Source organism: Panulirus ornatus, chromosome 59 (genome assembly GCF_036320965.1).
Source record: "Panulirus ornatus isolate Po-2019 chromosome 59, ASM3632096v1, whole genome shotgun sequence".
Lineage (NCBI taxonomy): Eukaryota > Metazoa > Arthropoda > Malacostraca > Decapoda > Palinuridae > Panulirus > Panulirus ornatus.
The window spans coordinates 25,409,298-25,424,805 of record NC_092282.1 but is presented as its reverse complement, the minus strand read 5'-3'; the positions used below and the strand labels follow the sequence as shown (position 1 = coordinate 25,424,805).

The 15,508-nt window shown below is 40.0% G+C and overlaps 1 protein-coding gene across 4 annotated transcripts in view; it reads left to right on the top strand.

Annotated features, from left to right (window-relative positions):
* The window catches only part of cac (calcium voltage-gated channel subunit cacophony), a 1,845,957-nt gene that overhangs the window by 1,635,553 nt on the left and 194,896 nt on the right, over positions 1-15,508 (top strand). For all 4 annotated transcript variants that reach the window (XM_071696567.1, XM_071696568.1, XM_071696569.1 and 1 more), the window contains one exon: positions 7,564-7,691. In XM_071696567.1, coding sequence (XP_071552668.1) covers positions 7,564-7,691 — 128 coding nt within the window. The remainder of the gene's footprint in view (positions 1-7,563; positions 7,692-15,508) is intronic.

The window sequence follows — 15,508 nt, the reverse complement described above, 5'->3', positions numbered from 1 at the left end:
ACAAAGGAAAGTAGTGAGGATTGGGCAAAATTAAGGACGTCTTCAGTATTATTATCATCTACCAGGAAACAAGCTTCAGGATTGTGTGCGGGAAAAGGACTTGGTTGACAGCATCTCTAACTTGTTGTTAGAGTCCTTTATTAGGAGAACAATAAAGGAGACAGGCTATCTGCTGGCAGATATCTGAATAGCTTTCAGTTATGTTGATAAGTGGACAGTGGACAGTACCTTGAGAGATGTAGGGATAGAGTGACCAGAGGACATATGAACTTGAGAAACTTGTAAATAAAGATGTGAAGAAATACTTCTTTAATATATAAGAATGTTGGATGTTTTGACTGGTTTTATGAGAGTAGATAATGTTCAAGAAATGGGGTCCTGGAAGTGTAAAACTCCCTTCACGTACAGTACATCTAGCTGATTATGTGTGTACTCTGACAGTGTCCAGGTGACAGATGTATTATATTTTATCCAGTTTTGGTGGTAGGCTGTTAATGGCATCTATGAGTAGTTAGTGAAAGCAAACATCTGCTGGGGTATTAAATGACAATAGGAACTGGTGAAACATCATATGTTGCCTGGAGCAGTGGCTCCATAAGATGTCATGTGATTTGTGGTGCAATGTAAGGGTTAATGATCAGCATTAACCCTTTCATTGCATTATGAGATGTTATGGTTAGTTCCGAAAAGTGTCATAAGTCAAAAGAAATGAGAATTGATACTGTATGAACTTTTTTATTACTTTTAGAGTATGAAAAGACTTACTTATTCCGTATCAAACACCAATTTTTCTAGGAAACATTACCAGAGAGTGGAAACTGCTTTTTTATAAGAAAAAAAAATAGAAAAATTAGAATATATGAATGTGGATGTATGCATGTAAAGTGACCTGGGGAGCATAAAATAAAATCAATACTACTTAATGAAAATAATTATTGCCTTATAAACAAAATGTAGCTCGGTTGACAGGCTGGAATGGAAGGGATAGAAAAACACAACTTGGCAGTTTGTAAAAACAAATGTGCATCACGCATATTGTCATACATTCTGAATTAACAATGTATTCCCTTGTATTTTCATATATGTATATACACAACACACCTGTTTGTGCATACTGATGTTATGATGTCAAAAACTTACATTGATAATGGTGAATTTTTTTTCTTAAATTTTGCTTTGTCGCTGTCTCCCGCGTAAGCGAGGTAGCGCAAGGAAACAGACGAAAGAATGGCCCAACCCACCCACATACACATGTATATACATACACGTCCACACACGCAGATATACATAACTATACATCTCAACGTATACATATATACACACACACACACACACAGACATATACATATATACACATGTACATAATTCATACTGTCTGCCTTTATTCATTCCCATCGCCACCCCGCCACACATGAAATAACAACACCCTCCCCCCTCATGTGCATGAGATAGCGCTAGGAAAAGACAACAAAGGCCACATTCGTTCACACTCAGTCTTTAGCTGTCATGTAATAATGCACCAAAACCACAGAACTTTCCATGGTTTACCCCAGATGCTTCATATGCCCTGGTTCAATCCATTGATGGCACGTCAACACGGAAATACCACATCGTTCCAATTCTCTCTATTCCTTGCATGCCTTTCACCCACCTGCATGTTCAGGCCCTGATCACTCAAAATCTTTTCACTAAATCTTCCCACCTCCAATTTGGTCTCCCACTTCTCCTCGTTCCTCTGCCTCTGACACATATATCCTCTTGGTCAATCTTTCCTCACTCATTCTCTGCATGTGCCCAAACCATTTCCACACACCCTCTTCTGCTCTCCCAACAACACTCTTTTTATTACCGCACATCTCTCTTACCCTATTATTACTTACTCAGTCAAACCACCTCACACCACATATTGTCCTCAAACATCTCATTTCCAGCATATCCACCCTCCCGTGCATAGCTCTATCCATAGCCCATGCCTCGCGACCATATAAAGTTGTTGGAACCACTATTCCTTCAAACATACCCATTTTTGCTTTTTGAGATAATGTTCTCGACTTCCACACATTCTTCAATGCTCCCAGAACTTTCGCCCCCTCCCCCACCCTATGATCCACTTCCGCTTCCATGGTTCCATCTGCTGCCAAATCCACTCCCAGATATCTAAAGCACTTCACTTCCTCCAGTTTTTCTCCATTCAAACTTACCTCCCAGTTGACTTGTCCCTCAACCCTACTGTACCTAATACCTTGCTCTTATTCACATTTACTCTCAGCTTTCTTCTTTCACACACTTTACCAAACTCAGTCACCAGCTTCTGCAGTTTCTCACCTGAATGAGCCACCAGCGTTGTATCATCAGCGAACAACAACTGACTCACTTCCCAAGCTCTCTCATCCACAACAGACTGCATACTTGCCCTTCTTTACAAAACTCTTGTGTTCACCTCCCTAACAATCCCATCCATAAGCAAATTAAACAACCATGGAGACATCACACACCCCTGCCACAAACTTACATTCACTGAGAACCAATCACTTTCCTCTCATCCTACAGGTACACATGCCTTACATCCTCGATAAAAACTTTTCACTGCTTCTAACAACTTGCCTCCCACACCATATATTCTTAATACCTTCCACAGAGCATCTCTATCAACTCTATCATATGCCTTCTCCAGATCCATAAATGCTACATACAAATCCATTTGCTTTTCTAAGTATTTCTCACATACATTCTTCAAAGCAAACACCTGATCCACACATCCTCTACCACTTCTGAGACCACACTGCTCTTCCCCAATCTGATGCCCTGTACATGCCTTCACCCTCTCAATAAATGTATTTATTTATTTTACTTTGTCGCTGCCTCCTGCGTTAGTGAGGTAGCGCAAGGAAACAGATGAAGGAATGGCCCAACCCACCCACATACACATGTATATACATACATGTCCACACACGCAAATATACATACCCATACATCTCAACGTATATATATAAATACACACATAGACATATACATATGTGCACATGTACATAATTCATACTGTTTGCCTTTATTCATTCCCATCGCCACTCTGCCAAACATGAAATAACAACCCCCTTCTCCCATATGTGTGCGAGGTAGCGCTAGGAAAAGAAAACAAAGGCCACATTCATTCACACTCAGTCTCTAGCTGCTGTATAATGCACCGAAACCACAGCTTCCTTTCCACATCCAGGCCCCAAAGAACTTTCCATGGTTTACCCCAGACGCTTCGCATGCCCTGGTTCAATCCATTGATAGCACGTCGACCCCAGTATACCACATCGTTCCAGTTCACTCTATTCCTTGCACGCCTTTCACCCTCGTGCATGTTCAGGCCCCGATCACTCAAAATCTTTTTCACTCCATCTTTCCACTTCCAATTTGGTTTCCCACTTCTCGTTTCCTCCACCTCTGACACATATATCCTCTTTGTCAATCTTTCCTCACTCATTCTCTTCGTGTGACCAAACCATTTCAAAACACCCTCTTCTGCTCTCTCAACCACACTCTTTTTATTACCACACATCTCTCTTACCCTATTATTACTTACTCGATCAAACCACCTCACACCACATATTGACCTCAAACATCTCATTTCCAGCACATCCACCCTTCTCCGCACAACTCTATCTATAGCCCATGCCTCGCAACCATACAACATTGTTGGAACCACTATTCCTTCAAACATACCCATTTTTGCTATCCAAGATAATGATCTCGACTTCCACACATTCTTCAATGCTCCCAGGACTTTTGCCCCCTCCCCCACCCTATGATTAACTTCTCTTCCATGGTTCCATCCACTCAAAGATATCTAAAACACTTCACTTCCTCCAGTTTTTCTCCTTCCAACCTTACCTCCCAATTGACTTGTCCCTCAACCCTACTGTACCTAATAGATACCCTCCCATATGATTTCCCAGGAATACTCAATAAACTTATTATTATATTTATATTATTTATTTTGCTTTGTCACTGTCTCCCACATTTGCGAGGTAGCGCAAGGAAACAGAAGAAAGAAATGGCCCAACCCACCCCCATACACAGGTATATACACACACGTCCACACACGCAAACATACACACCCATACATCTCAATGTACACATATATATACTCACACAGACACATACATATATACCCATGCACACAATTCACACTGTCTGCCTTTATTCATTCCCATCGCCACCTCGCCACACATGGAATACCATCCCCCTCCCCCCTTATGTGTGCGAGGTAGCGCTAGGAAAAGATAACAAAGGCCCCAATCGTTCACACTCAGTCTCCAGCTGTCATGCAATAATGCCCGAAACCACAGCTCCCTTTCCACATCCAGGCCCCACACAACTTTCCATGGTTTACCCCAGACGCTTCACATGCCCTGATTCAATCCGCTGACAGCACGTCAACCCCGGTATACCACATCGATCCAATTCACTCTATTCCTTGCCCGCCTTTCACCCTCCTGCATGTTCAGGCCCCTATCACTCAAAATCTTTTTCACTCCATCTTTCCACCTCCAATTTGGTCTCCCACTTCTCGTTCCCTCCACCTCCGACACATATATCCTCTTGGTCTATCTTTCCTCACTCATTCTTTCCATGTGTCCAAACCATTTCAAAACACCCTCTTCTGCTTTCTCAACCACGCTCTTTTTATTTCCACACATCTCTCTTACCCTTACATTACTTACTCGATCAAACCACTTCACACCACACATTGTCCTCAAACATCTCATTTCCAGCACATCCACCCTCCTGCGCACAACTCTATCCATAGCCCACGCCTCGCAACCATACAACATTGTTGGAACCACTATTCCTTCAAACATACCCATTTTTGCTTTCCGAGATAATGTTTTCGACTTCCACACATTCTTCAATGCTCACAGGATTTTCGCCCCCTCCCCCACCCTATGCTTCACTTCCGCTTCCATGGTTCCATCCGCTGCCAGATCCACTCCCAGATATCTAAAACACTTTACTTCCTCCAGTTTTTCTCCATTCAAACTTACCTCCCAATTGACTTGACCCTCAACCCTACTGTACCTAATAACCTTGCTCTTATTCACATTTACTCTTAACTTATACCTCTGTAATTTGAGCACTCACTTTTATCCCCTTTGCCTTTGTGCAATGGCACTATGCAAGCATTCTGCCAATCCTCAGGCACCTCACCATGAGTCATACATACATTTGATAACCTTACCTTACCAACTAGTCAACAATACAGTCACCCCCTTTTTTAATAAACTCCACTGCAACACCATCCAAACCTGCTGCCTTGCCGGCTTTCATCTTCCGCAAAGCTTTTACTACCTCTTCTCTGTTTACCAAATCATTCTCCCTGACCCTCTCACTCTACACACCACCTCGATCAAAACACCTTATATCTGCCACTCTATCATCAAACACATTCAACAAACCTTCAAAACTCTCACTCCATCTTCTCACATCATCACTACTTGTTATCACCTCCCCATTAGCCCCCTTCACTGATGTTCCCATTTATTCCCTTGTCTTATGCACTTTATTTACCTCCTTCCAGAACATCTTTTTATCCTCCCTAAAATTAGATGTTACTCTCTCACCCTAACTCTTATTTGCCCTCTTTTTCACCTCATGCATCTTTCTCTTGACCTTGTGCCTCTTCCTTTTATACACCTCCCAGTCATTTGCATTCCTTACAAAAATCGTCCAAATGCCTCTCTCTTCTCTTTCACTAATAATCTTACTTCATCCCACCACTCACTACCCTCTTGCCACTCTTTTCACCCCAACATTCTCTCTTCTGAAAACTGAAAACCTCTATATATCTTCACCTTCGCCTCCACAAGATAATGATCAGACATCCCTCCAGTTGCACCTCTCATTACATTAACATTCAAAAGTCTCTCTCGCATGCCTATCAATTAAAACGTAATCCAATAACGCTCTCTGGCCATCTCTGCTACTTACATATGTATACTTATGTGCATCTCTCTTTTTAAACGAGCTATTCCCAGTCACCAGTCCTTTTTCAGCACATAAATCTACAAGCTCTTTACCATTTCCATTTACATCACTGAACACCCCATGTACACCAATTATTCCCTCAACTGCCACATTACTCACCTTTGCATTGAAATCACCCATCACTGTAACCCAGTCTCATGCATCAAAACTACTAACACACTCACTCACCTGCTCCCAAAACACTTGCCTCTCATGATCTTTCTTCTCATGCCCAGGTGCATATGCACCAATAATCACCCATCCCTCTCCATCCACTTTCAGTTTTACCCATATCAATCTAGAGTTTATTTTCTTACACTCTATCACACATTCCCACCACTCCTGTTTCAGTAGTGCCACTCCTTCCCTTGCTCTTGTCCTCTCACTAACCCCTGACATTACTTCCAAGATATTCCCAAACCACTCTTCCCCTTTACCCTTGAGCTTCGTTTCACTCAGAGCCAAAACATCCAGGTTCCTTTCCTCAAACATACTACCTATCTCTCCTGTTTTCTCATCTTGGTTACATCCACACACATTTAGACACTCCAGTCTGAACCTTTGAGGAGGATGATCCCTCCCTGTGTGACTCCTTCTTCTGTTTCCCCTTTTAGAAAGTTAAAATACAAGGAGGGGAGGGTTTCAGTATAAAGGTAGGATTTTTTGCTTTCAAAATTTATAATGCTGTAGGTCTTGCATCAGTGCCTTTTTGGGATGAAAGAATTTCTGATGCTTATCATGCATCAGTGCTCATCAAAGTGTTAATGAACTTGATACAATACAGCTCAATGCTGTCTCCTCACAGTATATTCCTTCATGCAACTTAGAACATTCTTAGCCCTGTTTACACCATCCATAGTAATGATTGGATAGTCACTGGGGACCAGTTGATGGGTTTTAAGAGGATTCTTCCTCAGATGGATGAAAAGGAAGATTGTATTTATTTTAGTGCTTCTAGATATCTTTTACATGATTTTCAAAGTTGCTGCCATTAGTATAGGCTAGATGTCTTTACATACGGTCTCAGTGGACATCATTGAATTGTTGATTCTTTAGATAGTAAAAGAACCATAATCAGGAATGGGAACACTTCTTCCTTAGTGATCAGTCCATGAGTAACTAAGATAACTTATTTACTTTACCTGTTAAAGTGTTTTGAGAAGTTGATACTATTATTGATAACAGTATCCATGTGATTTCCTGCTATTTCTTCAAGTTGAAGATGAAATAGGAATTTTACATAATATGCACTCTAATAACAGTTGATACTTTCTTGTCAGTTTATTAGAAATGCTATGCATAGGTGTGTACTTAGGTTTTCTGCATTGTAATTGCAAATTGCATTGTCATTTTCCTCATTCAGTGCAAGTTGGTATGAGTAGAATTCTTCCTAAGCATTTCAGTTAATGGACATTTGTAAATTTGAGAAAGAGATATAGACGACTTTTTATCAAAACTATTCTATTAGTTCCTCATCAAGTGAAATGCATTATTTACTTAGTGTGCTTTAATTAGCAGAGCCCACTAATACTTTGATTTTATCCTTGGCAGATGTTGAACCTTTTCGTTGCTGTCATCATGGACAACTTTGATTACTTGACCAGAGATTCGTCCATCCTTGGTGCCCATCATCTTGACGAATTCATCAGAATATGGGCTGAGTATGACCCCAATGCAACGTGAGTATCTTGCTCTTGTTTTCTTTAAGTAAACATCTGATCTTGATGTTATCTGAGCCTGACAGTGATTTTATGATAAATGAATAAGTAGCTCCAAACCAGGCTGTGTTGAATTATGTATTAAGTGGGGAAAATGCATCTTGTAGTGTTATAATACCTATACAAATGCTAAAGAATTATAGTAGTACAGTAAGACTCCTGTTTTCCAAAATGCTTAGGGAAATTGGCTGTTTTGGTTAACAAAAATACAGGTTATTCAAGTTTTGTTTTTGATATATTAAGTAATTCAGAAATACTTTATATGGGGCTTATGGTCTGTGAAAAGCTAATGCAGATAGAAATTGCATACACCACTGGCAGATTCTCCCATTACCTTTGGGTTATAAACCTTCTGGTATTTGATGAAATTATCTTGCCATCCTTTACTTGCTTGAAACAGCTCTGGCTCATTACATTGTCTTCTTTACATGAACGCTTATAGATCTTAAGAGCTTTAGACTTGAGCTGAAGGTTGCTATGGCTGCATTTCTTCTTCATCTCATGCCATATGTATAATGAAAGTATTTTCTCCAACTTCTCCACATGTGGGTACCTATCCCTTGTAGTTATCTTGGCAGACAGTGGAGTAGTGGACCACAGCACTTCAAAATTTTCTTTGGATTCTTCTTTATGTTGTAGATTTTAGATTCACCCAGGATGTAAGCACACCCAAGTGCTGATGCTCCCTCAACAGCATCAATGTTTCAATTTCTAGCTTTGTTTCAAAGGTCAAAGAGATTCTCTTCCATTTAATTGTTGGCTCTGGGTAGGAGAAGATTTTGATGGACATGTGGATGCCATATTAACAAACACAAACACTGTGGTATGCAGGATAGTTGTTTTAGCAGGTATACCCAAATAGTAACTGTGAGACTTATCTGCTGGGACGAATGTGGCATGCTTCACCCAGGACCCATGCTTACTCCATCCACTAACTCTCACAGAAGTTTTGGCACACTTTCTACCATACTGACACTCCCTACCAACATCAGCGCATCTTGAGATTTTTAGCTTTGTTTCCAAGATCAGAGATATTCTCTAGTTAAACTGCAGATTCTGGGGTAGGAGATGTTTCTGGATGTATGGATGTCATTTTCACAAACATTAATGCAGCACATTGTAGGAAAATCAAATTAGCAGGTATACCTAAATCATACAAGTAGCATAGATCTGCACACCATGGTGGTAAATGTGAGACTGATCTGCTGGTGGGAATGTGGTGCAATCCACCTAGGACTCATGCGCACTCCACCCGCCAACCCACACAGAAGTTTTGTTTTGGCACACACATATCATTAACCTATTGTAAATCTCTTATTCAAAGGATATACTAATATATGGAAGCAAATAAGCAGTACTGAATGTCTTGATCTTCTTCTGCTTCTTGGTGAAGCCGTAAATAGTCGTTATGCTGATGGTAGAACCCTTAGTCAGCCTCTTGCACAACTCCATCTAGGACCCATGCTTACTCCATTTGCCAACCCACACAGAAGTTTTGGCTCACATTTCAAAATATTTTAACCTTTTGTAAAAATCTTACTCTGTGGAAGGTATTAAGAATATATGGTGTGGGAGGAAAGTTGTTAGAAGCAGTGAAAAGTTTTTATCGAGGATGTAAGGCATGTGTACGTGTAGGAAGAGAGGAAAGTGATTGGTTCTCAGTGAATGTAGGTTTGCGGCAGGGGTGTGTGATGTCTCCATGGTTGTTTAATTTGTTTATGGATGGGGTTGTTAGGGAGGTAAATGCAAGAGTTTTGGAAAGAGGGGCAAGTATGAAGTCTGTTGGGGATGAGAGAGCTTGGGAAGTGAGTCAGTTGTTGTTCGCTGATGATACAGCGCTGGTGGCTGATTCATGTGAGAAACTGCAGAAGCTGGTGACTGAGTTTGGTAAAGTGTGTGGAAGAAGAAAGTTAAGAGTAAATGTGAATAAGAGCAAGGTTATTAGGTATAGTAGGGTTGAGGGTCAAGTCAATTGGGAGGTGAGTTTGAATGGAGAAAAACTGGAGGAAGTGAAGTGTTTTAGATATCTGGGAGTGGATCTGGCAGCGGATGGAACCATGGAAGCGGAAGTGGATCATAGGGTGGGGGAGGGGGCGAAAATTCTGGGGGCCTTGAAGAATGTGTGGAAGTCGAGAACATTATCTCGGAAAGCAAAAATGGGTATGTTTGAAGGAATAGTGGTTCCAACAATGTTGTATGGTTGCGAGGCGTGGGCTATGGATAGAGTTGTGCGCAGGAGGATGGATGTGCTGGAAATGAGATGTTTGAGGACAATGTGTGGTGTGAGGTGGTTTGATCGAGTGAGTAACGTAAGGGTAAGAGAGATGTGTGGAAATAAAAAGAGCGTGGTTGAGAGAGCAGAAGAGGGTGTTTTGAAGTGGTTTGGGCACATGGAGAGAATGAGTGAGGAAAGATTGACCAAGAGGATATATGTGTCGGAGGTGGAGGGAACGAGGAGAAGAGGGAGACCAAATTGGAGGTGGAAAGATGGAGTGAAAAAGATTTTGTGTGATCGGGGCCTGAACATGCAGGAGGGTGAAAGGAGGGCAAGGAATAGAGTGATTTGGAGCGATGTGGTATACCGGGGTTGACGTGCTGTCAGTGGATTGAATCAAGGCATGTGAAGCGTCTGGGGTAAACCATGGAAAGCTGTGTAGGTATGTATATTTGCGTGTGTGGACGTATGTATATACATGTGTATGGGGGGGGGGTTGGGCCATTTCTTTCGTCTGTTTCCTTGCGCTACCTCGCAAACGCGGGAGACAGCGACAAAGTATAAAAAAAAAAAAAAAAAAAAATCTTACTCATAGGATATACTAATATATGGAAGCAAATATGCAGTTACTAAATGTCTTGATCTTCTTCTTCTTGGTGAAGACGTAAATAGTCATTATGCTGATGGTAGAACCCTTAGTCAGCCTTTTGCACAACTCCATCTACTTTTTTGAGGCTTGAAACATACCTATTGCACTTCCTGCAAGATGTAGATGGGCTTCTAGGAGCTGTTAGGCAATTGCTGATTATTCTTGAAAGGGGCCATTCTCCACAATTATAATCAAGGGTGCACAAAATACACATGTGTAAGAACATTGCACAACACTGTACCAAAGAGCACATGGGAAATGGTAAACAATCACCAGCACCACAAAACACTAGATGGTGTGTACACTAATTGCTACAGCATGGTGAGTGTGCATATTGAAATATTTCTATGTATCCTTTTTGATTTTTAGATTTCCTAGATATTGGAAGGTTGTCTGCTGAAAGTTAAAAACACATGTTGGTTTGAGCATTTTGTTGTCTTGAATTACAGATAACAGAAGTTTTACTGTACATATATGCTGTAATACAATCAAAACTATGACCACATTGACAAGGCTTGTTGATGCCACTCTTGCTTAGTGACTGTTTACAGTGTCTCAGTCTGGGCTTAACCAGACCAGGCAAAATTCACTTCTGCAGATCATGAAAGACAGATGTGTTATTATTTAATGATGTTGTTAAATCAGAGCAGATGATGGTTATAATCTATGCTGTAAAGATTGTTTCTGTATTGTTGATTGCACTGATCACCTGCAGTTTCTAGAAAGAGGTGCCCTACTACAAATTTGAGTTTAGTGAGCTATTTGGCTTTGGTTTAGTCTTTCTAAGTTCTTGCTCCTTGATCCTTAAGGTGACTTTTGGTCAGAGTCCTTCTCAATGCAATGGTATGAAACCGAAATGTGAATCTTTAATTGTGAAGAGTGGTATGAGGAGTCAAAATTTACTCTGAAGCAGTGCAGCCTCTTTTTTTTTTTTTTTTTTTTTTTTTTGCCACCAGATGCTTAAGTGGAAGATGAGGCTACAGAGGAAATTTCAAGGTTAGTTTCATTTCCCAGAGTGTATGAGATGATTATTTTTTTTTTTTACAAAGTTTTGAGATATTATAACACATGAATTTTGCTATTGGGTGGTTAAGTTTCACATGCAAGCCCATATTAAATGGCCTTACTATCCAAGAATTCATCTTTGTGATTTTTACGTTATCATAAATGGCCTGTTACTTGAGCATTCTCTTGCTGTTCATTTGGATACCTTTGCTTATAAAGGTTGTCCCTTCTATTTTGATCAATCATGTGCTCTTGGTTATATAAATTATTTGCTTATAATTATTTATATTTGTTCTTGGAAAAATCATTAGCTCTGACCATTGTCATTCGCGCAATTTACAGGTGAAACATTCCATTCATATTGCATTACAGAATGAGGAGTGTCATGATTTACAAAGCTTATGGAATGAGGAGTGTCATGATTTACTAAGCTTAGTAGTAATCACATTCTGTTTGTTAGTTGAAAGTAGATATTGTGGTGCTTTGACACAACTAGGTCCAGAGAAATTTATATGTTTTTGTGTCATTATTTATGTGATTTTTGCAGATAAAATCACTAGTGTTATATTATCAAGGTGCTCCTCAGGAATTTTTCACATTGTGGCACATGTTAATTCCAGAAGTTGAAGAATTTTGCTTCTAAAGCCATTTTTTGCTTTGTAAATTTTTTTTGATAATATCAGGTGACAGAAGTCAGCAAATTTTCAGATGGACCACCCTGTTTTTGAAATTTAACATTGTAGTGCAAGGAAGGAGATTTGGTGGTGTAGCACCACTGTTACATTCTTCAGTGAGACTCCTGACTCTTGACGTGCCATCATATTTTGCCTTTTCTTGCAGCAGCTATTGCACTTTCCCCTACTTTCTAGCCCCATGGACCTCTTCCTTGTGCTCGATTGCACTCCTCATGCTGTGGTCACCTCCCAGGTGGTAGAGGTTACTTCTCAGGTAGAGGCAATGGGGAAAGGGTCGACTGGCATTGGCTAGGAATGAAGCAGGTGAGGGAAAAGGCAGAATGTCACTTCTCAGGTAGTAGAGGTCACATCATTGGTATACAGCTGAATTCAAACAGCAACAGACCGTTAGGTTCTACCAAGGCTGTTTGTGAGAGTGAAAGGAAACTGAAGCTTATAGATTAATGTAAAAGGAGTAGACAGACATACAGATTTATCCAAGAGAACAACCTGTAAACTTGTCATACAGCTTAGGAGGTGCAGATAATGTCTGTCATGGGAGGGTATTGATTGAGAGGGTGAAGGCATGTACAGAGCATCAGACTGAGGAGGAGCAGAAGTGGTTGAGGATGTGTAGATCAGGTGTTTGCTTTGAAGAATTTGTGTGAGAAATACTTAGAGAAACAGATGGATTTGTATGTGGCATTAATGGATCTGGAGAAGGCACATGATAGGGTTGATAGAGATGCCTTTTGGAAGGTCTTAATAGTATATGGTGTTGGAGGTAAGCTGCTAGAAGCAGTGAAAAGTTTTTATCAAAGATGTACGACATGTATACGAGTAGGAAGAAAGGAGAGTGATTGGTTCCCAGTGAAGGTTGGTCTGTGGCTGAGGTGTGTGATGTCCCCCATGGTTGCTTAATTTGTTTATGGATAGGGTTGTTAGGGAGGTGAATGCAAGAGTTTTGGAGAGAGGAGTGAGTATTCAGTCTGTTGAGGATGAGAGGGCCTGGGAAGTGAGTCAGTTGTTGTTCACCAATGATACAGCACTGATGGCTGATTTGAGTGAGAAACTGCAGAAGTTGGTGACTGAACTTTGAAAAGAGTGTGAAAGGAGAAAGTTGAGAGTAAATAAGACTGTGAGGAGGATGGTTGGCATGTTGGAGATGAAATGTTTAAGACAATATGTGGTGTGAGGTGGTTTGATCAAATAAATAATGAAAGTAAGAGAGAGGTGTCATGATGAAAATAGTATGGTTGAGAGATCTGAAGAGAGTGTGCTGAAATGGTTTGGACATTTAGAGAAAATGAGTTGACAAAGAGGATACATGTGTCAGAAGTGGAGGGAACAAGGAGAATTGGGAGACCAAATTGGAGATGGAAGGATGGAGTGAAAACAATTTAGAGCACTTGGGCCCTAAGCATGATGAAGAATGAAAGGCATGCGTGAGATAGAGTGAATTGGAACAATGTGATATGCAGGGGTCATGTGCTGTCAATTGACTGACCCAGGACATGTGAGGCTTCCAGGGTAAACCATGGAAAGGCCTGTGGGGCCTGGTTGTGGATAAGGAGGTGTTATTTTGTTGCAGTACATATGACAGCTAGAGAATGGATATGGGTGGATGTGGCTTTTCTTTGTCTGTTTCTGGCAATGCCTCACTAATGAAGGAAACAGCAATCAAGTATGAAAATATTTGAAGATATACTGTCAGCCCTAAATGGAATTATAGTGAGCAAAACAGCAGGCCCTGATAAGTTTTATTCACAGACACTGAAAGAGGTGACAAAGATGGTTAGCCCTTGACTGCTCTTTTCACTGAGTCACTTTCTACGGCAAAAGTTCCTAGGAAATGGAAGTCTGCCAATGAAATACCAATATTCAAAAAGGTAGTAAATCACAGCCTAGAAATGAACATCAAATTTGTTTAATGCTTGTAGCTGATAAATTTTTGGAGACTAGTTAATCAGGATAAGATTTTAGAGGACCACCACTTGATAAATGATTCTTAGCATGGTTTTTGATGAAATATGTCCGACAGGTCCACTTGATTTCTATTTTGATATAATTAGTGTGTGGTGAAAGTAAAGTGGTTGATGTCATCTGTTTAGATTTTCAGAAAGCATTTGTTAAAATTCCTTATTAAATGTTACTAACAAAAGATGAGTCGCATGGTATAAATAGGATTGTACTTTGGTGGTTAGGAAATTGGTTGACTGGCTGTAAGCAAAGAGAAGTGATGAATGGTCAAGCATAGAAATGATTAGAAACAACAGTTGGTGTGCCTCAAGGATTAGTCCAAGGACCCTTCCTTAAATTCATTGATGATATTGATAATGAGCTTCATTGTTAGATGTCAAAATTTGCAGAAATAATAGGGAAATAAATTTTTAAATGAAATTTAATTTTAACTGCTTCATATGGTTATAGACAATCAAGTGGATTGGGCTTACAGATGGCAGATGAATTTTGATACTGATAAGTGCAAAGTTTTACATACTAACAGTAAAAACAAGTGGGCAAGCTAAATCATGATTCTATTGAGCTACTAAAGGTAGATGAGGAAAAAATATTTGGGTCTCGTAATCTTTGTTGACCTAAAGCCAAGTAAAAGGTGCACAGAAGCAGTAGAAAGGGCAGGCAAAATTCTTGGATTCATAGGTAGGGCTATTACATCATAGTTCAGGGAAATTATTCAAACTTTTTAAAAGTTGTTGATGCATCTCTATCTTGAATATTACATCCAGTTTTGGTCATCCAACTTGAAGAAGGACATAGACAGAATGGGGAGAGTACAGAGTCATATTACCAAGATGAATAGCGGACAGAGAAGCAAATCCTGTGAGAGCCAACTAAATGATTTAGATTCTTTCTTTTTAACTTGGAACTGAGAGGGTTAATATGTGATTTCATACAGGTATTCATATTTATCAGTCATTTTGATAATCTTGAACTAACAATGTACTTAAGGATAGAGTAATCTGTCTTCACTTGTAGTAATGGATACAAACTTATGGGAAACATTTTATGTCAAATGAGGCAAAGTTCATTTTTTTCAACAGGAATTATTTACCTGTTGGGGCAGTTGAGTGTAGTGCAATAGATACCATTAAGATTAGACTTGATAGATATTACTCTTCCTTAGTTATGTGAAAAGTTTACAGATTTTTATCTTTGAAACATCTTTATGTCTTTCTACTCTCACCACATTAATCTGTGAGTTTCTGATCTCTTC